Source organism: Macrotis lagotis, chromosome 2 (assembly GCF_037893015.1).
Source record: "Macrotis lagotis isolate mMagLag1 chromosome 2, bilby.v1.9.chrom.fasta, whole genome shotgun sequence".
Lineage (NCBI taxonomy): Eukaryota > Metazoa > Chordata > Mammalia > Peramelemorphia > Peramelidae > Macrotis > Macrotis lagotis.
In genome coordinates, this window is record NC_133659.1 from 334,355,505 (window position 1) to 334,367,314 (window position 11,810).

Below are 11,810 nucleotides of genomic sequence, written 5' to 3' on the forward strand. Positions count from 1 at the left end.
GCAGGTTTTCCAGGCTCCTTGAAACCCTCCCTCCCCAGGCAAAGTTTTAGATATAATCTCAATGTAAAGCAACAAAGATATAATTCCTCGCTTCAGATTGAGCCAGGGCTCCACATTAGATAACACTGCCCACTTTAGTAAGAGAACAATAGTCATTTCAAGTGTGACCCCCCAAGGGCCAACCATCCCCTTCATTCAGGCCAGGGCCAATTGGATTGGTCAAAAGGGTGCCCACCCTTGCCCAGCCTAGACCCCGACTCTGGCAACTTCTCTGGACAGCTCTGGTATAGGGAAAGGGGCAGGAGTGTGAGGCCTCCCTGGGATCGGGCTGCGGACTGACCAGTTTAATTTTACTCAGTGTGTCCGAGCACCTCATCTGTTGCTAGGGAAAGATTTCTGAATATTTCAAAAAGAGGAGGGAGGGTGGGAATTGTCTTTCCTTACCCCGGGGCCAGGAATACAGGCAGAGTCTGCTTTGGCTCAGGTCCAGGCCTGGAGGCCTCTGGGAGGGGGGGGAGGAGAGGATGCCAACGGAAGCCGAGGGAGATGCTGGGAGAAAGAGGCCAGGAGAGGCCGCTCACCATGGGGCAGGGGTGGGTTGGAGATGGCCCCGTTCCATGTACTCATCTATGTTCTCCAATGGTAGCTTTGTTTCCTATGTTCCCCAGTGGATGCTCGAGAAATATTTGTTGGACGGATCACTGATACCTGCAGGTGTCTCCCAGCTCCCGTTGGAGTCGTCTTGGCAAGAGGAACAACTAAAATGATTAACAAATAAGTGAATTAAAGATCAATGGATCGGGGCAGCTAGGTGGTGCAGTGGATAGAGCACCGGCCCTGGAGTCAGGGGGACCTGAGTTCAAATCCAACCTCAGACACTTCATAATTAACTAGTTGTGTGGCCTTGGGCAAGTCATTTAACCCCATTGCCTTGTGAAAGAAAGAAAGAAAGAAAGAAAGAAAGAAAGAAAGAAAGAAAGAAAGAAAGAAAGAAAGAAAGAAAAAAGAAAGAGGGAGTTTACAAAGGTACAAGAAAGAGACTAGAGCCCTCCTGGCATCCTCCAATGTCCCAGGGCCTAAGTACATAAGATGCCCTGCTCAGGTTGGGCAATTTAGTGAGAGAATGTTTGGGAGTCCATTTCTTATTTACTTTTTAAAAACTTTTGTCAATATTGATAGTAAATGTACAATTCAACTATATTAGTGGGAAAGAAAAATGTAAAAAATACATAATTTACAGACTCTCTGAGCTGGAAGGCCCAAGAGTCCTTGTTCCTCAACAAGTGATCTTTGCTTAAAAACCTCTAAGGAGATAGGGTGGCTAGGTGGCCCAGTGGGTAGAACACCAGTCCTGGCTGGAGTCAGGAGGACCTGAGTTCAAATCTTCCCTCAGACACTCAATAATTATCTAGCTGTGTGATCTTGGACAAGTCACTTAACTCCATCGCCTTGTCAAAAAAAAAAAGAAAAAAAGGAGAACTCCAAGGAGCAAGCTCCCCCAGCCTCCCCAGGCAGTCCTCTCCCTTTGTCTCATTCTTCCCCTCCTCAAACCCAGGGACCACTCGAACCAGCCCTGTTTGCTTGAATCTGCTGACATAAGGGCTGGATTTTCTATGGAGCCCTTGGCTCTCTGACCTAGGCTAGTGTTTCAGCTGAAGAGGATGTTTCGGGGTTATTTTACGTGTGTTTGATTTTTTTTTTATTTCTGTGGGGCATTGGGATAGTGACTTGTGCAAGGACTCACAGCTAGTAAGTGTCAAGTGTCAGAGGCTGAAGATGTTTTGAGTTGTTTTATGTTTGTTTTTTTAATATGTGTGGGACATCGGGATAGTGACTTGCCCAAGGCCACACAGCTAGTATCAAGAGTCTGAGGCTGGATTTGGACTCAGGTCCTCCTGACTCCAGGGCTGGTGCTCTAGCCACTGGGCCACCTAGCTGCCCCTGAAGAAGAGGTTTTAATGCCATTAGACCTCTCTCATCTGGCCAAGGTTAGGTGCTGATTCTATTCCATGTGGCATTTATAAAACTGCACCCCTGGCCAAAGTCTCCCATTGCTCATCTCTAATGGAAAGGGAATAGATTGTGCCAGTTTGGCTTCAGAAAGGGTCAGGAACGGTCCATGTGAGGTTTGCTGCCTGGCAATTCCAAGAGGAAGACCTGGAGCAGAACACCTGCCCACAGAGAGGCGGATCTGACGGCAGCCTTCAGTGCGGTCAGAAAGGAGGGCCCGGGGAAAGCTGTGGGGAAAGCTGGCTGCCCGGCGAGCGTGGGCATTGGCCATCGTTCCGCGATGGCTCGCTGGGCCCGGCTTCTGGCTAGTGCGCGCGGCTCTCCTGCTTCCCCAGTCTCCCAGGGAGAAAAACCAGGCTGTGGCTTATTCCCAGGCCTTTTGACCCAGCGTTTGCCTCGGGGTGGTCAGATGCCTTCCCGGAGGGCGAACACGGCCCAAAGGTTCGCCGAGGCGGCGGGAGGGGTTTAGTTGGAAGAGACTACAAGCCAAGCGAAAGTGGAGAGGCGGGTGGCGCGTGACGGCGGACACCCGTGCCGGCGCAGCCTTTGGGGCTGAGATGTGGGGGTGCGCGTGGGCGGGGCCCCGAGTCCTGTGCTGATCGTGGCCCCACGGCCCCCGCAGTGTAGCGTTCCGAGCGCCGCACCACACTATGCGCGAGTGGAACCAGCATTCACAGCAAATGGAGAAACATTGAAAACTGTGCCCCCCCCGCCGGACCCCCCCCCGCCGGACCCCCCCCCCGCCGGACCCCCCCCCGCCGGACCCCCCCCCGCCGGACCCCCCCCCGCCGGACCCCCCCCCGCCGGACCCCCCCCCGCCCCCCCCCCCCGCCGGACCCTCCTGCCCCCTGCTTCCCGGGGGCCCCGCGCTGTGCCCGCTGGGGGGCTCGCGGCCTGGGGGCGGGGCGGGTGCCCGGAGGAGCCGCCCGGCCTGGCCCGGCCCTGAAAGGCAGGACGTGGCCCGGCCCCGGGGCGGGGCTGCCCGGAGCCTCCCCGGAGCCCGAGCCGCGGCAGCATGGGTGAGGGCGGGGGGCTGCGGGGGGCTGCGGGGGGGGCCGGGGGGCTGCGGGGAGCGGGGGGCTGCGGGGGCGGGGGCGGCCCCCCGGCTCCCCTTCAGCCCCCCCGCCCCCCAGGTCTCCTCTCGGAACTGAAGGTGTCGGTGCCCTGGGGCCACATCGCGGCCAAGGTGTGGGGGTCCCCGCAGGGGCCCCCCGTGCTCTGCCTGCACGGCTGGCTGGACAACGCCAACTCCTTCGACAGGCTCCTCCCTCTGCTGCCTCCAAGTGGGAGCCGGGGGGCCGGGGGGGCTGGGCGGGGGGCCGGGGGGGGCTGGGCGGGGGGCCGGGGGGGCTGGGCCCGGGGGGCCGGGCGGGGGCCGGGGTCCCAGGCCTGACCCCCCCCTCCCTGCAGGCTTCCACTACGTGGCCATGGACTTCGGGGGCCACGGGCTCTCCTCCCACCATCACCCCGGGTTCCCCTACCAGCCCCAGAACTATGTGAACGAGGTGCGCCGGGTGGCAGCAGGTACGGGGGGGGGGTGAGTCTGCCGGAGGGCGAGTGGGGTCCCTAGACAAGCTGCGCCTCCCGGGAGAGGGCAGAGGCCCCCGGGTCCCCCGGGCCCCCCGACACAAGGGCATCAGCCAGCCAAGGCGGAACCGGCCGGGGCGGGGCGGGGCCTCACTGGGGGGTCGGGGCCCTCGGGTGGGGCCCGGGACAGGCCCCCCACACGCTCTCCTCGGGTTTCCAGCCCTGAAATGGAATCGATTCTCCCTCTTGGGACACAGTTTTGGTGAGTGCGGGAGGGGGGCAAGGGGGAGGGGCGGCGGGAGGGGGAGGGGAGCTGAACTCTGCCCCACTTGTTCCTCCCGTGACCTTGGCGGGACAGAGAGGTGGCACGGCGCCACCAGCTGCCTTGGCAGAGCCTGCCCCGGCCTCTATGGTGCCGGGGAGCGGGCGCCCCCCAGGGGCTCTGGGGGAGTTCCCAGGGCCAGGGAGGACCCCGCAGCCCCCATCTGGGGCCCGGGTGGCACGAGGGCCTGGGAGGTGGGGCTCAGGCTCGGGCGCGGGCGAGGGGAGTCACTCTGCGGACTTTCCTCCCCGACCTGCAGGTGGCACCATCGGCGGCATGGTAAGTCTCCGTCTCTGCTGCCCCCGGCGGGGGCTGAGGGGGCACTGCCAGGGCGCATGCCCACATCCCGGGAGCCAGAACCCTGGGCCACTCACCAGCTCTGGGCAGGGGGCGGGGGGCTGAGCCAGAAGGCTGGACTTCCCCCACCCGGGGGAGGGGAGCGGCTGCCAGGGCTGCCCGGGGGCACCGCCTCCTCTTGCCCCCAGCGGCTGCCTAAGAATAGCTCTTCGGGAAGGTCCCTCAGCCTCTCCTCCCCAGTGCCAGGCAGGGCAGGGGCCGAGGCCTCCCCGGATGCCTCCGTCTACCCCGGCCGGGGGGCGGAGGACTCGTGCCAGAGGCTCCACCTGGACCCTGGATCAGTCCCTGAGCACTTATTGAGCTCCCACGGTTTACAGTCCTGCCCCCCCCCCCCCAGACAAGTGCATAAGAATACGGGTCCCTGCCCTCCGGGAGCTTCCAGGCTGGGGGGGGGGGCGGGGGGGCATTAGGTGGAGCCTGGCCCAGCCTCGCCCCCCCCCCCCCCCCAGTTTTCCTGCATCTTCCCGGAGCTGGTGGATAAGCTGATCCTGCTGGACTCCTCTCCCTTCTTCCTGGAGTCCAAGGTGAGGCCCTGGGCTGAACCTGGGCCCGAGTGTGGTGGAGACGCCCGCCCAGCCCCAGGCATGCCCGCGACCCCCTCCTTCATCCCCTCCGTCCTCCGCGGCAAGGGCAGCCCGGGTGAGTGAGGCCCCTGCCCCACCCAGGCCTGGCTCTGCTCCGCTGAGCCCAGGTGAGGCCCCCTCCCTGGGCACGCCCTGCCAGCCTCCCCCACTTCTAGTCTGGGGTCTTCCCCCGGCCCGCAGGGCCTCAGTGGGCCGAGGACCCCCCTCAAAGGACGGAGCCCCCAGGGAGGGGAAGGAGGGCCGCGAGGCAGAGGCAGGGCGGTTTGTCTGACGGGACAGGCCCGGCTCTGCGGGCGGCCAAGTCCAGGAGGGACAAGAGGTGGGGGAGTAGGACCCCACAAGGCAGGTCGGGCAGGTGCCCTTTAGGACCATTGCCAACCTAGCCTGGCATCTGAGGAATGGCCGGTCAGCTTGGCCCAGTGAGTGGGGGTGGGGAGGGAGAAGAGACCTGGGTTCATCCTGACTGCTTTCTGGCTGCCTGGGGCAGGGGCTCCCTGCCCCTCACCCTGGGCAACGTTCCGGACATTGGTGGGTGGGGCCGTCCGGGACTCCTTTGCCAGGGGCTGTTGGGGGTTCGGGTCTCTCCTGGACGGTCCCAGCCGGACCCAAAGGAAGTCTCTGCACCGGGGCAGTGATGGGGAGCCTGGGGCAGAAGGGACCCCTGGGGATGGGAGAATGAGGCAAAGAGGAAACTGAGGCAGGCGGCTGGGAAATGACTTGACCACGGTCACACAATCAGGAAGCGATTGAGATCACGTCCCCAAACCGTTCTTATTAGAGAGGCGGCCCAGGGAAGGTGCAGGAGAGGAAGGGGGGTGTGGGCGGGAGGGCCAAAGGCTGGTGGGGAGGCTCACAGGGCGGGCATGCCCTGCTGGGGGAGGGGCAGCTTCGGGCTCCAGGCAGGGGGCCTGGCACAGTCAGGGCCAGGAGCGAGGGTGGTTCAGGCAAGGTCCAGTGCCCACCCCCACCCCCACCTGCCCTTGGCCTCACCCCCCCCCATCTCCACCCTCTAGGAGATCAAAAACCTGCCGACCTACAAGCGGCAAAGCATCGAGCACGTGCTCCTGGTGGAGGCCAAGGACAAGCCCCCCAAGGTGCTGAGCCCCGAGGAGATGCTGCAGAGGTAGGGCCGGGGCCCACGCGGGCCAATGTCCCAAGCCATGCGTGGCCGCTCCCCCGATCCTTGGGTCCTTGGCCACAGCGCCCGCTCGGGACGCACGCACACTGACCTCACCCGGGGGGCTCCCGGGGCAGAGGCCGCCCCCTCTCCCCCGCGGCCCCCGTTCCCCAATGTCCCTGTGCCTTCCCCAGTTTTCTAAAGAACAACACTCAAGTGGGTGAGGAGTGCGGCAAGCTCCTGCTGGAGAGGGGCACCACCAGAGTGGCCCAAGGTTAGAGGCCCCTCGTGGCCAGACCCCCGGGGCCCCGTGGGGGGCCAGCTGTGGGATCCCCGCTCCCTCCAAGTGTGGCCCAAGAAGAGAGTGGCCCCAGCCCGCTGTGGAACGAGGAGGGGGACCAAGGGTGGGGGGAGTTCGTCTCAGCCGCCCGGCCCCTGCCCGCAGCCTGCCTCAGTTTCCTCCTTTGTAAAATGGGGCCCACGGAAGGCTGTCATGAGTGTAACTGGGAAACACCAGGGTCTCCCTCCCCCTTCTTTCCTAATCTTCCCCTCTCCTGCCTTCTGAGCTGTGGGGAGAAGCCCCCCAGGGTCCCACCCCCATCCAGCCGTGCCCAGACAGCCAGAGGACCTCCAAGGAGGAGAGTCCAGAAGAAGGCCTCACTCTGGGGAGGGGCCACACGGTGGGGAGGGTCTCCCAGAAGCCTCGTTAGACTCCCCAGCTAAAGGGCCCCCTCCGTTCTGGACCCTTAGGTTTGGTGCTGAACCGGGACCGGAGGCTGAGCCAGGTGAGTTCCTCTCCCAATGCAGAATGACCATCCTGGGTGCTGGGGGCCCTGGAGGAGTTGGCGGCCTCCCGGAGAGAAGGTTCAGTTGGGTCTCTGCTGCTTCCTCGGGGTCTTCCTGGCAGAGATCCTGGGGGGGGGGGGGGTTTGTTATTTCCTTCTCCAGCCCATTTGACAGATGAGGAAACTGAGGCAGAGGGTGAAGTGACTCGACCAGGGCCGCACAGCCGAGGTCAAATTTGAACTCAGGTCCTCCTGGCTCCAGACCCCGGGTGCTTTCCACTGCAGCACCCCTCAACTGCCCCCTGCGGGTTAGGAAAGACTCGGCCACTGACCGGCTCTGCCCAAAGTCTGACCTTGACAAGGTTTCAGCACTGGGGTGCCCCGAGGACAGGCTCCCTGCCTGGGAGAGGAGGGGGCCCGCATCTCGTGGGTGCCCCGGGAGCAGCCCACTCGGGGAGAGGGGCAGGTGTGAAGGAGGGCCCGGGGCAAATCTCTCCCCTGGGGGCTTGGTCACGCCCTTAAAAATCCCGACTAAACATCGCGAATATAATATGAAAATAATGAACTGATGATGTGGCTGTCAGAGGGGGGAAGGGCCCCCAAGACCCCCAGCCCCCACCCCCTCGGTGAGCCCGGCCCAACAGCGGGGTAACAGCCCCACCTGGCGGCTCCTGGGAATTGTTGGGAAATCTCGGACCATCACAGTCATTAAGAATTCATTGATTGGAATCGAAAAATTTTGAAACCGTGTCCCGGTTGTTTTGCCATGTAACTGGGGGGGGGGGGGGGGGTTGAGGTTATACTCGAAAGAAGCCAAAGAAGCCAGGGCAGTCCTCTGGCGGCTGGGCGACCTGGGGCCGGCCCTCCCAGCCCTGCCCTTCGTCCTCGCAAAGGAGCCTGAGGCAAGGGGGGGCCACATAGCTGGCTTAAGGGAGGAAGTCGGGCGGAATTTGAACTCGGGTCCTTGGGGACTGCTCCCTAGGGGCACCCCGCACGATCAGTCAGTCCCCCACCTTTCCCAGAGGAGTCTGGATCACCAGGCGTCAGGCCAGGACTCCTGCCTCCCCTGGAAGCCCGTCCCAGACGGCCTCTCGGCTTCCCTCTCCCATGGGGAAGACCCTACAGCCAGGCAGCTCACTAGGAGGCTGCAGTCCCTGAGATCTGGGTTCAAATCCCGCCTCTACCAGCCTCAGTTCCCTCAACTGTAAAATGGGAACCCCCCCCCCAGGTGGTGAGGCTCAAAGTTGGTTTTTATTACAATTCTGGGCCAGACATGTCCTGGCACCCTGGGGGGCACCCAACGGAGGGTCTCACCTCGCTCAAATTTGCTGTTTGATTTCCAGCCAGAGAATCACTTTGAAGTCCTTAGCAAAGACCAGTTTGAGTATATTTGCAAGAAAATCCAAGCCAGAATCCTCGTAGTGAAGTAAGCACCCATAGGGCCCCTCCCTTCCTGAACCCCGTCCTCTGCCGCCCCCCCCAGGCCCAGGGTGGGAGCCCCAACCCTCGGGGGCCCCTGAATCCCACCCAGCCTCCTCCTCAGTTCCAGACAGCTTTGGGACCGCAGGAGGCCTTGCCTTGATTCCTTCCTGCCTCCTTGCCTCCCTCTGCCCTGCTGTGAGGGATAGGGGCGGGGGTGGCATTCATGGACTTGGCTTCCAGGTGGGCCTGGGTCCCCCCCCTCGATCCTGAGGGCCAAGGGGACCACCAGAGCCCTCTCCTCTTAGGGCCGACCAGGGATACAGCTACTTTAGACCCATCAAAGACGACGAAATCAGAGAGTCCATGGACTATATTCTCCAGTTTTTAAAGTCGACACTCAAAGAGGTGAGATGGAGCTGCCCGGTGAGGGGTGGGGCTGGGGTTGGACAGGAAGGAGGCCCCCCCCTCACTGAAGGACCCCCTCGTTTCCAGCGCTTCCAGTACATGGAGGTTGTAGGCAACCATTACGTCCACATGCGGGAGCCTCAGCACGTGGCCGGAGTCATCAGCGACTTCCTGCAGAGCAACCCCTAAGTCGAGGCCCACCCTGCGGCCAGGCCCATCCAGGCTGGGCCCATGGGCAGGCAGCCAGGGCCTGGCCACCTGGGGGAGGGGAGCAGTGAGGAGCCCAAGCCCTTTGGGCAGCACCCCTGGGCAGTCTTCTGTTGCTTACTGAATAAAAAGCTCCGGCTGACCTCAGCACAAGCAACCTTTATTTACAATTGTCCTTTATTTACATCCTCTGGGAAAGGGCTGCAGCTTTTCAGAGACAGGGCACCCCCAGAAATCTGGGGGCGAGGGAGGGGGAAGCAGACAGCTCTGTTCTCTCTCCTCACTCTGGGTTGGCTTGCTCCCTTCCCCAAACCCCCAGATCAGGTGGGGAAATGACCACTCGGGCCTCTCCTCAGTACGGGCGGAACTTGCGCCTGGCACGCATCAGGGCAATTCTCTGCTTGTCCTCCTCAAACTTCTTCCGCAGCTGAGCCAAGTCTGAGAGGGAGAGAGCGGTCAGGGTGGAGGAAGGGTGGGCAGCTGAGGCCTGCTGGTTCCTTGGGCACTGGGGCCTCAGCGTCCTCATCTGTGGAATGGCTCTACTGGCCAGGGCCCTGAACCACCTGGATTCCAATGGAGGCCGGTTTCCTGCTCCCTGTGATCTAGGGAGAGGGTCTGGGGGCAATGAGCCATCTCCCCCCACAGATCTGGGCACAAAGGGTCGTGGGACTGGTCAAGGAGAGAGGGAGAGCAGCAGGCCTGGAGGAAGGGCCCTGAGGGGTCGGGTCTGGCCTGGTCTAGCCAGCCCAGCCTGTTGGAGGTGATCCAAGGCCCAGGAACCCTCTGGGGGGGGGGGGCATCTAACACAGACCCTGGTTCTGTCCAGCCCTGCCCCCCAAGGAAAGAAGGGCCTGGGGAAGGTCTCTCACCCAGCAGGGGAGGGGCTGGCTGCCTGGAGCCAGGCCCACTGGGAGACCTTGGCCCAGTGGCTGCCCTTCCCTCTCTAAACCTGTGAACCCTCGGCTCCTCAGCTGTAAAATGGGGGTCAAGATGTAGGTGGTGAGGGGCAGCTAGGTGATGCAGTGGATAGAGCACCGACCCCGGAGTCAGGAGAACCCGAGTTCACGTTCAGTCTCTCAATAATTACTTACCTGTGTGACCTTGGGGAAGCCACTTAGCCCCACTGCCTTGCAAAAACAAAGTCAAAAAAAAAGGTGTAGGTGGTGAGACCACCCCGAGCGGGCCCACCGGTGGCTACTCACGTTCCATCTTGGTCTCGCGGTGCTGCCAGGCGTAGAAGTTGAGCAGCTCCTTGCGGGCTTTCTTGCGCTTCTCCTTCTCCAGCACACGGAGGCTGGCAGCCTCGGAGCGGGGCAGGCCGGGCCGCCGGCCCTTGCGGGTCACCTTCACCCAGCCCTCCTCGTCCGGGACGCCCTCCTCCGCCTCTGCCTTGGCGTCTTCCTGCAGGAGAAGGCTAGGTCTGAGTCCGAGTTCCGACCCTCCCTGGCTTCCATCCCAGGAGCCTCTCAAGCTTCCTCGGGGAGCCCCGGGGCCAAGCCGCAGCCGCTGCCCCGGGGGCCGGAGCTGCCTCTCGGGCCTCTCGGACCCCCGCCCGCTGCCCGGCCCCGGCGGCCGTACCACGGCGATCTTGCGGTCATACTCCTCCATGAACTTGTCCACCTCCGCCCTGAGGGCCTCCGGGTCCACCAGGGAGTCGGCGTAGTCCGTCACCCACTCTGGCAAACAGACAGCGGCGGGTCAGGGCCCCGGGGCCCGGGCTGGCCTGGCGGTGGGCCCCGTCTCTGGGGCCCCCCGCCCCCCCCGCCCCCATACTGACTCTCCACGCCGGTCTTCACCGGGCGGCTCTCGGTGGACACCACGAGGGGCCCCTGCAGGGCGGCGGCCCGGGCCAGCGCCGCCGGCTTCTTGAACACCACGTAGGCCACGCGGAAGCCCTGCGGGGGGGTGGAGGTGAGGCCTCTGCCCGCTCCCGGGCCCCCCCAGCCCCCCAGCCCCCGGGGAGCCCCCATACCGGGACGGGGTCCGGGCGGAAGCAGGGCGCGTCGGGCTGCGCGGGCGCCTCGGCCGGGTCCGGCTTGTCCAGCAGATGCGCCGCCTGCACCGGGCCGCAGGCCGAGAAGAGCTGGGCCAGGCGGGGCTGCGGAGGGGAGGCGGGCGGTGAGGGGCGCCGGGGGGCCCCCCCCCCCCCGCCCGGGGCACCCCGCCCCCCTCACCTCCGGGCAGTACGGGGGCACGTTGAGCACGAAGAGGGTGCGGTCGGGCGGGCAGTGCGGCTGCGCGGGGCCCCGCGCGCGGTGCGGCTTCACGTACAGCAGGTGCGGGGCCGCCTGCTCCCGGGAGAACTTGATGGGCACGGCTGGGGGGCGGGGGGCGTCACGGGGGCCTGCGCCGGGGCCCCCCGCGCCCCCCCGCTCCGGCCAGCCGCTCCTGGGGGGCCCGCCCCTCCCCGCCCCCCCGCGCGGCACGCCCTCCTGCCCCGCCCCTCCCCGGTCGTCTCCCCTCGGCGCGGGGGGCCGTGCGGGGAGCGGGGCGGCGCGGCCGGGGCCCCCGGCTCTCACCTCGGTACCCCGGCGGACTCTGCGCCCCCTCGGGGGTCTTTTCCTCCACACGCGTTTTCTTCCCTGCCGCCATGATGGGAAACAGCGCGGGGACTGCCGGGAGTCGTAGTTCGCGGCCGGCCGGGACGTCGCCTCGGAAGTGACGACGCGCCGCCCGAGTCACGTGCCCCCGCGGCGGGAGGCGGGCCCTGCCGCGCCGCCGAAGGCACCGCTTCCCGCGTGGCCACGCAGGCGCCGGGGGTGGGGCCTCCGAGCTCCCCGCCCCTCCCCCGGCCCCGCCCCCCCGGGCCGCACTCGGGGCGCCCCTCCCCTCCCCCCCCCGGGCCGCCCCTCCCCTCCCCCCCCCCGGGCCGCACTCGGACTCGGGGCGCCCCGCCCCTCCCCCCCGGGCCGCACTCGGACTCGGGGCGCCCCTCCCCCCCGGGCCGCACTCGGACTCGGGGCGCCTCTCGGTATAACAAACGTTTATTCAGAAACAAGTGAATACACAGTCCCGGCCCCGGGCCCCGCCCCAGCCCCTCCCGCGGGGTGCAGGGTCCGGCCGCCTGGGGGCCC

At 64.8% G+C, this 11,810-nt stretch overlaps 2 protein-coding genes across 3 annotated transcripts; one reads left to right on the forward strand and one right to left on the reverse strand.

Annotated features, from left to right (window-relative positions):
* The first annotated feature begins 2,941 nt into the window (after positions 1 to 2,941).
* On the forward strand, positions 2,942 to 8,889 carry SERHL2 (serine hydrolase like 2). Of its 2 annotated transcripts, XM_074227084.1 has the most exons (12): positions 2,964 to 3,029; positions 3,144 to 3,293; positions 3,421 to 3,534; positions 3,758 to 3,799; positions 4,119 to 4,138; positions 4,666 to 4,740; positions 5,814 to 5,923; positions 6,112 to 6,191; positions 6,668 to 6,702; positions 8,046 to 8,128; positions 8,430 to 8,529; positions 8,617 to 8,889. In XM_074227084.1, the coding sequence occupies exons 1-12, from the start codon at positions 3,026 to 3,028 to the stop codon at positions 8,716 to 8,718; spliced, it is 915 nt and encodes a 304-aa protein (XP_074083185.1). In that variant the 5' UTR covers positions 2,964 to 3,025; the 3' UTR covers positions 8,719 to 8,889. The 2 variants fall into 2 exon arrangements, with proteins under 2 accessions (XP_074083186.1, XP_074083185.1); XM_074227085.1 differs by lacking the exon at positions 3,144 to 3,293 and having other exon boundaries at positions 2,942 to 3,029.
* On the reverse strand, positions 8,876 to 11,374 carry RRP7A (ribosomal RNA processing 7 homolog A). The gene is made up of 7 exons (XM_074227086.1): positions 11,256 to 11,374; positions 10,911 to 11,053; positions 10,709 to 10,834; positions 10,514 to 10,631; positions 10,315 to 10,412; positions 9,939 to 10,137; positions 8,876 to 9,174 (listed from the first exon to the last, which is right to left on the reverse strand). Exons 1-7 carry the CDS (start codon positions 11,326 to 11,328, stop codon positions 9,089 to 9,091), a joined length of 843 nt encoding a protein of 280 aa, XP_074083187.1. The 5' UTR covers positions 11,329 to 11,374; the 3' UTR covers positions 8,876 to 9,088.
* Between the last annotated feature and the right edge of the window lie 436 nt (positions 11,375 to 11,810).